Source organism: Cariama cristata, unplaced genomic scaffold (genome assembly GCF_000690535.1).
Source record: "Cariama cristata isolate BGI_N322 unplaced genomic scaffold, ASM69053v1 scaffold30044, whole genome shotgun sequence".
NCBI classification, from domain to species: domain Eukaryota; kingdom Metazoa; phylum Chordata; class Aves; order Cariamiformes; family Cariamidae; genus Cariama; species Cariama cristata.
Genome location: NW_009612853.1, coordinates 9,347 through 20,366, shown reverse-complemented (window position 1 = coordinate 20,366; position 11,020 = coordinate 9,347). Strand labels below are relative to the sequence as shown.

Sequence of the window (11,020 nt, the reverse complement as noted above, 5' to 3'; positions counted from 1 at the left end):
CACAGACACTGCAGCACTGTCCTCTCCTGACTAGTCATGACCAGGAAGAGCAGTCACTGTGTTACGGGCCTCTGAAATACATGTGTTCCCTGCACTTTTCTTCATGTTGCACTCAGACATTAGACTATTTTAAGAACACAGCAAGTTGAGTTCATGCTTTCTAGGAACCAAGTATAGAGTAGTGCAGCCCCAGTCAGAGATACCCCAAAATGCCAAAATGCTGTATTTTCAGGCTTGAATAAGAACATTTTTTTATATTTTATTGCTGTCAGTGTATCTTTTCCTACAATTGGAATATACCGATGTGGATGAAGGCTGTCTGTAACAAAATATTTTAATTTTAAAACATAGTTTAAATTTCAAAACCATTTTAAATATGCTAAGATGTTCCAAGAAAAAAAAAAAGCCAAACTATTGGGAAGCTAATAATATAATATTGTAATCATGAAAGTTTGCCTCAAGTTTTCCAGAGGAAGCTTATTTAATAGTTATAAATATATAATGAAGTGTCTCCATTTTTTATAAGTTTTCAGTGACCCTGACCTAAACATCATTTTTAATCTACATATTTCAGTTGACAACTTTGGTAGTACAAAAGTAGAGAAGTACATGCAAAAAGATATTTAAAGTCAAAGAGCAGAAACATACCCGTAGTGCTGTGATTCTGAAAGGATCCCTAAGTCTTCCATCTTCATCTTTTAAATTATAACCTTCGGCTCTTTTATCCCTTTCACTTATTTTCCATAATTTAATAGTTTTATCTAAAACCAAAAATTCACATGCTTGAGAATGAGTTCAATTCAAATTAAAATCACTAAATAATGGAGTCAGCAGAGTGGATATTATTTATCTATCTAGGTTTCCACTGCTTGGAACAGAAAGGACGCTGATGGAGTCCTTTAAACAACAACGTAATACCAAGTGCAGCCCTCCCTATGTATACTTGAAGTACTTTGCCTTCAGCTATATTGTTTAGCAGAATTGGTATGTGAAAAACAAACAAAAAATAAACCAGACACATGCACTTGGAGGGTGTGGATGGGAAACGCATGAAAATATCAGTAAATGGAGAGGAAAAAAAGATGGATTCTGTTTTAACTCCAATGTAATGTTCACTTTGAATAAAATACAAGTTTCTGCCTGAACAATAAGGTTCCATGCCTATCATTCACCAAAATGACCCTTCACAAGGAAAGTTTCACCAATTACCAAAATCCACCAATAAGCCCTGTGTGACTATCTAATTTATTTTTAACAGACAAATGCTAGGGAAAAAACCCAACAAAACCGTGAATTACTTACACTACCTACCATAAAGAAAACCAAGTTTGTCCCCAGTGTCTGCTAAGAGACAGCCAAGAACAGTAAGTGAGAAGCAGACTTGCCCCGTTATTTCAGGGTTCCATGTCCAAAGGTGGGCACTTCCCAGGCCTTACTAGGGGAAGGCTTTCCAAGTGCAGAAAGAAAGTCTCCTTCACCAAGAGGGAGATCCTTAGCTAACTGGAAACAAACCTCTCCTCCCCCAACTACTACACATCTTTAAAGCACTTAAGATGACACGGTTTAAAGACTGCTTTAAGTTTAGTAAGACTTATATGAAAGTAAGATTATTTTAATTTCAAAGTCCAGTAGACAGAAGTCATTCCCACTTTTAAAATTTCGTATAGCAGGTAAGATATCAGCCCTTACATAAAGTCATTTAAGTACATGGCAAAAAGTGATCCAAATCGTTGGGAACAGGCATATTCCTCTGGCAATATGAGCAAGTTTTTCCATGCACAGTTCTGCATTTACATTTACAGCTTGTTCCATGATGCAACAGAATGAAATACATCTCCCTCACACTCATACAAACCTAATACCTAACAACTACTACTAAAATACTGGAAGAAATAAAAAAACCCCACCAAACCAAAGTGCATGAAAACTTGTAATTTGCAACTTGTAACTTCTGCACTGCTTTTATGTATTCTAAGGTACACAGTGAAAATGGTATAAACATAGTCCTCCTAGAGCGACTGTTGTCTTTTAAACAGATGCTTTTCAAAGCACAGATAATGTTTTGGTACTGGAAAAGCAAAAAGAGGATTTTAACCACAGTATTTCAATTTCAAATGCTTTTATTAACAATTCATCTGGGATCACAAAAAATTAAATTTCAAAATTAGGGTCTGGGAACCCGTTCATACAACTCTAAAGTAGAGTAACAGGGTATGTAAACTGATAGCACAGTCAGTATATCCACAGAACACAGCTCTGTAACTGTGCCTATTCTGTTGCTGCTTGATTATCTTTACATTCATAAATCAGTAATTTACAGAATATGAAAATCAAAACATATTTTACATATAATTAGAGAAGATATTAAAACAACCCCAAAACACCCCAGAAAAAACCCCTACAAGTGGATCACAGGTGAGATAATATCCAAATGACATAAAAAGTTCATTGTGCAAATATAAAGTGTCCTTACCATTTGTAGACAGCAGGAAATGAGCAGCATTCTGTTGTGGTAACCACCTAATTTTATTAATTTTTTCCTCAATTTCTAGACTTTTCAAGTAGTCAAACTCAGGTTCATGACTCTGAAAGGTACTGTAAACATTATATTCTCCCCTAGAATGAGGACGGCTTTTATTCTGCAAGGAAACATAATACTTCTTGAAGCTGATGTTACTCGTTTCATTAGGAATTGTACATACAAGCTAACGACTAGAAACTGTCAATTAGAAAGTAAACTTTTTACAACAGATCTTGAGGAATTTCACATTTTTATGCTAGGATACTGTACCTAGTTTAGCATCAATATAGCACACACAGACTCCCTCTTTAAAAAACGTATCTTTCTATATAAATATGCGTGTACTCAGAGAACACAGCAGATCAAAGCACTTTAAAGAGGCATGCTGTCCACAAAGGAGTTCCTGTGTTTGCCTGGAAGAGTTGGAGGCTACACTTCGTCTCCCAAGTGGTTTCAACAGAACTGAAGCAGAGAAGTTAGCTATGTTGTAAATCCTAAACCATCAATTCCATGTGATTAGTTTCTGCACTTCACCTAATCTCCATTCCTGTCCTTTTCCAAAACTCATTCCTCTAATTACCACAATATGGACGTAACGTGGGGTTTCCAGACTAGGAAATAAATGTTAAAGGACAAAGGACATGGAGTAATTCACTATGTCTTTTATAAAAACACGATTGCACAAAGCCTTCTGCTAAAGGCACAGCAAGATCAAGTATGAGCATTAGATCTAGCCCCTCTCCTACTCTTTTTAAAACATGCTGTGTCCAGAAGTGGTATCAAGACTTATCATTAATCTTTGACAATCTTTTTTTTTTAATTATAAAAACTCAAAGGCTGGAATTGCCACATCTTCATCTAAGTCGTTCTATAGTGCTCATCATGATGTACCAAAGACTATTACAAAGACACTAACAACTTCTCCCCTCACAGAAGACCGCTCTGTGTTATCCCCATTTAGTAGATGCGGTAGCAAGGAACAAGAGATCAAAGTCACAAGTATCCACAGATTTGCAATATCAGATTTGAGTCAACTAGTTATCAGGTTTTTCACATAAATCAATGTTAGATAGCGATTCATGTTTGGAGAACAGCCCCACTTACAGAGCTGCAGTGCCCAGAACTTCTGAATAAAGAGACTCCCCCAAACACAATGGGAAATCACTCACTTGAGAGGCAGCAAATCGCTTCCTCGCAGTGGCAGGCAGCCAGCCGGGCAGGAACAGCCTACCCTGCTCACGGACTGGTGCTCCGGTACCATGGAAAGAGCAGTAGTGACGCCTATCACTGAAGGCTACTTGGCCCACGGAAGGCTGCAAAGGCAACCTTTGTGCTAATGCTCCCTTATGCTTCCATGCCTGACTTGGCAACTTTGATAAGGTTACTTCAGCTAGGTTTTGCTGTTTGTTCGGTTGGGTTTTTTTCCTGCAGCGTCTCACAAGTATGGAGTTTTAGTTAGTTCTAAGACTTTGCATTATTTTATTCCCTACTTGTCATTTAACTTTTAAGCATTTTGGACAGGATCCTCTCAACTAACACTATTCAGTGTAGTTACCTACATTACTGACCTAGCCACCCGCATTTTGAGCGAGCTGCCTTTTCTGGCACTAGGCAGTGCTCTCATTCTTTACTCACACATTTGCTTGGAATAATCTGCTGCTTGGAACTGAAACAATGTCACTGAGTTCAGGGTATGATGCACATTTCAGCCTGTCTTCCCAAATTAAAGTGTATGGGAAATTTTATACTACCCTAAGTTGCTATCAACCCAGTTAACCTAGTCTAAAATCCACGCTGTTTAAAAATATTGGTTGTAAGATTTCCTTAAGGTTCCAGTATTATATACTTATTTTAGTTTTTTTCCTCCACTCCAGAAATTCGGCAGTTTTGTACTTGACAAGAGAAATGACCCTTATGCCCAACTCTTCCCTACAGTTTGCATGTGCTCCCAAGAAGACAACAGTTGAATATTCCTGTGTCAATAGTCTGCCCCTCCGCCGCCCCCCCCGAGGAAATGACGTGACAGCTGGGTTTTGACTTACAGAACAACTGAGCACTAACAGCTGAAAGTCAATCAATAATAGTTCCACTCTAAACAAGCATCAAGAAAGTCACAGATCCTGAGCAGGTGGACACTTTTGACCTTGATCTCTCTGTGCCTTAGTTAAGCCTATACAGCAGACTAAATGATAAATGAGCTATGAGCTGTCTAGGTGTAGTAGTATAATATTTCAGCAGCTTTTTCAGCAATAGTATTTTCATTGCACTACCTCTCAAAATTCTCACAGTAAAATCGGCAAGTCTCCTTTGGCAAAACATTTTATAAACAGTATCACAGTGAGGATGAAATGCAAAACATTGGACGCCTGTTCGTTAACTGAGCATCATTCGAATGACAGAACGAAAGAAGTGAGATTTTGCTGGAAAAACTCACAGCACCTAAAGATTAGTATACTTCACACACAAACAAGCTGAATTAAAATTCCATGATCGATTTTGGTATTTCTGATCCAGGAGAAGGCTCAAAACCAAAGGCTCAAATTCCCATCAGCTCTTCAAAGGAAAGGATAAACATGCTCTTTGGTGGCAGGGGAGAGGATGAGAATTGCCATATTGACTTTTTAAAGAACACAATTCCAGATTTCTCCCAGACATGACAAAGCATGACAATCATTTTTCAGCATTTAGCGCACTTTTCCAATATACACTATTTCTGTGGATATAAAAAGCTGCATCGATGAACGGACAGAATACGTTATAGCATTATCACACAACTGAATACCATTGCAAAGAGCCAGCTGAGAAGCTGTGTAACTGCAGGAGGGAGAGTCTTCCTACCCTCTGAACTGAAAATGCTCAAGCACTTCTGGAGAAGAAGCTGTTCCTACTGTTTTTGATTCATAAGATCCTAAAAAACATCAGATGCTTAATTCTTCAATTTCTGAATGACATTATCCTGTCGTCCTTGTAGCTTAACTTGTATTTTTTTTTTTTTATAAACTTTTCTTACATTATCTTCAAAAGTATTACGATTTGTCTTAGATCAACCTGACCAAGTGTAAAGTTTAGGAGAAAGTACAAAAGCAATTCTGCAAAATGATACTGAGCATACTACATAGATATATAAAGAACTCACTTGTATTTTTGACACTTTTTTTTTCTGAAGGGGAGGGGAACCACTACCAAAGTACTCTACCAAGTTCAGCATAAGGCATATATTTAGAAATTTGGCTAACTTAGGGTTTTCTGAGAAAACTATCTAACCATTTAAACCTCACGGCATGAAAAGATGAAGTGAGACTGTGCAACACAAGAACAGTGTAGTAAGAGCACTTTTGTTTTTCAAGTCACTGACCTCTTGTTCCCTTTGAAATATAACCACTCTGCCACCTTTGTCTCCTGTTGCAAGAAGATCACCAGAGTAATTAAATTCAACTGTTGAAATAATATCAGCTGTAAACAGAACAGAAATAAAATAGCACTGTAATGTGTAAAGCAAATCAAGATGTTTCAAGACTTGAACACAAAACAAAATTATAACTTGTATTAATGCAACAACACAACTTCTTGATTTACATCATCAGTATCCAGAAATTAAGCCATGTTTCAAATCCTAACAGAATTTTATTTACAGTCTAAACCGCTTCCTAATTTCTCAGTTTAAGCTTTTGAGGGCCTCCAATCATAAAGGAGATGGCATATTGTTTTAAGAATCCAACCTGTGTATTCCACCTGTTGACAGTAAACGCTGAAATACATAACCGAGACACACCTGCACAGGGCTTCCAAAAGTAAGATTCATATCATCATATTCATTCATCAGCAGCATTACTTTGGAGCAGCACGGCAGCTTGCAGTGATCCAAGTGAGGCTGAGGCAGACCTGCCTTTCACCTGAGCTGAGTATTCACGTAGTTAGTTCAGGAACCTCAACTGGATGTCAACTCTCTGCCAAAGGTGGGGGGGCGTGGGGAAGAAAGAAAATTCTTCCAGTTGAGCTTGCTGAACCAGCCCTGTGCAGAAGCATCAGCATGCATACAACAAACGAGAGGCAAGGATGACTGCAGCTGAAGGAACAGGACAGCAAAGGAAAAGATTGCAGGATCTCCAGTTTCAACTGACTTATCAGTCCCAAGTGCCCTTGGGGCTGAACCTTGAAAACAACCAGGATTTATTCACCACTGCACGCCACAATTAATCTTTGGAGGTGGCAATAAAGAAATAATTGCCGTTAAACAATCTCTATAACCAAGGGGCAGAGAGATAAGGGGTTACAAATGTCTCTCCCCGGTTTGAGGCATATGGTAACAAAACCAATAAACCACTTGGCATAAAACTGCACATAAACATCTTTCCATACTGTTGCTTGCTATCCGTGCAAAGATTTCATGACATTATGCAGGTATAAAAATTGTAAGATTTGAAGTATATGGTATCAATTAGTTTCAGAGTTTGCAATTGGAGAGTAGATGAAAACTACTTTCCTGTATTGATTTTTATGTGCTACCTTTTAAATATCTTTCAATAAACCCCCCCTCTTACAAGGGAAGTGATTAAGAAGTCTAATCAATTTTCCCAATATATAATTAATATTTCATCTTTTATTAACAGATGCCCTTGAAACAGTTTTTTCCTAGTCCATGAAGATCATGATTTACCTTTTTCAATTAAAAAATTATTAAAAATAAATAAATTAAAAAAAAAAAAAAGAAATCTCTTTCCACAGATTTATCTCAGCCTTCAAAATTGCATTACTAACCTGCTTCTCGACACGTCTATTTTTATATTCCCTTTTCTTTAAAAGGTTATGAAAAGACTCCATTTTGGTAAAGAACAGGTTGATGGCGAATCCCAAATCCTCAACAGGTCCAAAACACGAGAACAAAACCCACACCCCTGCCACAATACTCCACACTGAAAATGCCAATCTTTCCTCAGCTGACCTACTTTCAAAAATTACACGTATTGCTCATGTCTAACTAGTCTCCCTAGCTTGTCTCTCTCTCCATGCCCAGTGATCCTCACCGGCCATCGTGCCACCCGGCTCCTGCGACCACCACCTCAAGTCACCAAGCACGGAGCTCTTGGCCAACCTGATCCTTCCTTGTTGACCCCCTTGAAGCAAACTCTCTGGGCTTTTCACTATGAACACTGTCAGAATAAAAATTAATCCCCCTATTCTCTTTACATCTGTTCCACATTTTGTAGCCAATTTCTGGTATATGGCCAATTGCCTCCATAACAGACTATGTGGGAAATACTGAAAACACAAGAACCCCCAAACAATCCTTCCCCTCTCCAAACTGCTAAAAGGAATTTACAGCAATAAGTAGTTACCTATAGAAAACAGCATATGGTATAAAGGTTTCACCAGTGATAAATGATCTCTGACTTGAGAAATTGCCTTAGAATTATGAGCTTTCTAGTAGCACAACACTGATAAAATCTTCAGAGATATATCTATCTCACATATACACATATATCCCTAAATACCTATATTTTAATATATATTTTCATACACACATATAGTCGTAAAAAAATTAGACTATAGAGTGGTACAACATGTGTTCGATCCAAAAATATAAACAGAAAAGCTATGTATTTCCACTTACCATAAAGATCCACTTTGTCAAAACTATGCCTGCATACTGAGCACAGCAATAACATTTCACCAAACCTCAGCCTTAAGAAGGAAAAAGGCCAATTTTAAACGACGACATGAGATCTGTCAACTTCCATGTGAACGAGGCCTCTGTTCCTCTCTTTGCAAGGTTAAGGAAAACTCAGACTATTGATACACTAAAACCAGATTATCAATACTAATACCTGTCCTTCGTATACTATAAATAAACGTGACTCAAGAGGTGATGGACAATTTCTTAAATATACTTTCCATGACAGATAATTAAAAATTTGTCAATCTGTAATGCTGATGCACTATTTCACTTTTCCAAGGCTTGTCATATTTCTCTGATGTAACATCTTGCGCTCTGCTTAGGTCCTCAGTCAGGCAAAGAACTACTACATACACAGAAAGTGTATGAGCTGGTCCATACAAAGCTTTTTGTTAATTTGGAACTTTTTTAAGAAAGAAAACAAACTTAAACAAGGCCCCTTTCATAACAATCTGTATAACATATGTATAAGGTAATTGCGAAAATGTTTTAAAGCCAACCCATTCTTCCTGCCTGACAATCACGGGGAAAACAAGATGTATGAGACTTGAGATTCAATGTCAAAAAAAGAAATCTCTGTGTATGTGGCTAACATTGCTGTTGGGCTTTAATACTGATCCATGCTAATTATTTTCACAATTAGATGTTTGCTTTGTGCTCAATACATGACTAAATTGTGTGAACGTATAAATTATAAGCCATTACAAATGGCTATCTGGCTAAGAGATTTTATAGTTACAAATACCAAATATCACAAGCAAAGAATTTTGTACTAAAATGAGAAAGCTAGTGAACTAGCTGAAGATGTAATCTTAATTATGTTCTACTCCAAGACTGACAATAGTGCAGGAATAAAAAAATTCCTACATCCCATTATCACTCAATTATACACAGGAAAAAACCTCGGGCATTTCAAGAGACACCACAGGGAAGCAGTAAACTAAGGAAAAAAGAAATGACCCGATGAGGTAAGTGAAGTGAAGTGACTTGATAGAGTAATTTTATGACATTTTCAGTACTCAAACATTAAGTAGCCCTTGAGTTACAAAGGTTTATCAGTAGCAAAACTAATATTACACTACCACAAAAATCTGAAAGCCATTCTAGCATGGAGCATTTTTATCCTTTGAGACATCAGTAAACATCCTAGCAGAAATAAATGACTCCTTAACAGAAGCAATTATTTCAAACAAAGTCACAAAAATCACTTTTCCATTTAGTTCCAGAACAGAAAAAGATATTAATTACTCCCATGTACACTATCAAAGTAATTACTGAATTATTTACCCAAAATACGCTGTGCACCATTTTTGCTTTAAGGTGCACGTAAAGTCAACATCACTTGTCCGATGCAGCTATTATTTACTAGCAGTGCCATCTGGTCAAACATCATCTTGGGTGGCTTTAGGTTAAGAACTGCAGAAACCTGCTAAAACACAGACACTACCCAAATGCTATGGTTTTAAACAAAAAGTGCAGGGAGAAGAGGGTAAACAACATGCATAGGTAAAATGATCACTGCAGTGGAGAATGTCTCTCTTCCCTAATCGACCACCAACTGAAAAGAGCAGCTTGAAATTTTAAATCAGCACTGAAATGGTATGTTGCCAATCTGCCAAAACCTATTGCCAACGTGCTATATGGATATAGGTAAGTGGAGGGGGCACATTCGGACAAAAATATAGACACTTTCTTCAAATATTTTCTAAGTTAAAAAATTTGGAATATGACGAATCAACTTTTTTTTTTTTGAACAGCACTATACTTTTTTTAATATATAAAAGTATGAATTAAACCCAGTTTTCCCTACTGGCACGTTTAATTGAAGTGTATCAATCCCCAAAATAATTCCATCCAGTATCCTCAGTACTATACTACCTCAAAGCAGGTAAAAATAAATAAAAAAAAAATAATTATGAGACTAGAGGTAAACCACAAAATTAATTCCAATCCAAATGCTCTGTGCCCTGCTCAACATACTTTAGCGATCTACACTTGCTCTTTATTTCCAAGTCAGCTCAAAACTTTTAGAAAAAAACAAAGCAAACCTTTCCAGGTTCTTAATCATCACATTAACTTTGGAATTTTTGAAGCTTTTTTATTATATGTCATATCTCTTTCTTATGTGTACAAGCACCAGTCTTATTTCCCAGTGGAATATTTCAGCCATTTCTCCATACTAGCAAAATAACTCACAAAGAAATGTACAAAAAGGGGGAGGAAAGACAAACCATCGTGGTATTTGCTCATGTACAGCTTCCTAATGCACTCTTCTCGTATACAAGATACCTTTGTGACTATGATTTTCCCAAAACAGAGAGGTTTGTCCAACTTCCCCTCCACTTTCATTCCAGTATGGCTAGGACTCTCTGTGCTGGAAGCAGCCATGTAAACTCTCCTCCTGCAAACTACGGAGAGCAGCAAGACCTATGGCTTTACAATAAGACATTAGTCCGGCAGTATTTCTTTCCAGACATGAAAAATTAATGTTTAGCCTCACTTTTGGAAAGGAGTTCTAACTTACTTACAGTCTACATACAGAGTAGAAAACTCCTAGCTGTTTTCAAAGCTAATATGTGAAAAGGATTGCTGGCAACTAAATTATGATTCTGTAGAATCCCCAAATTTAAAAGCACTAAGCACTTCCACAGGTAGTAAACACAGTCTCAACACACTAGAAGGCTACAAATATCCATCTTTATAATAACGTAGTGGCAACCATTCTCAGTGACTCAGGAAACTGTCCTGTAAGCCTTGACAGATGTTTCAAAATTCTGTATAAGTGCTCTAAGCCTTTTAACATCACTGCTGAATATGAACTTCCC

General features: G+C 37.2%; 1 protein-coding gene across 1 annotated transcript in view; it reads right to left on the bottom strand.

Annotated features, from left to right (window-relative positions):
• LOC104160628 (serine/threonine-protein phosphatase 2A 55 kDa regulatory subunit B delta isoform) overlaps positions 1-11,020 on the bottom strand; it is a 22,490-nt gene that overhangs the window by 9,622 nt on the left and 1,848 nt on the right. The window contains exons 2-5 of the mRNA XM_009698799.1: positions 7,546-7,671; positions 5,877-5,974; positions 2,474-2,639; positions 649-761 (exon numbers count right to left, since the gene is read on the bottom strand). Coding sequence (XP_009697101.1) covers positions 649-761; positions 2,474-2,639; positions 5,877-5,974; positions 7,546-7,671 — 503 coding nt within the window. The remainder of the gene's footprint in view (positions 1-648; positions 762-2,473; positions 2,640-5,876; positions 5,975-7,545; positions 7,672-11,020) is intronic.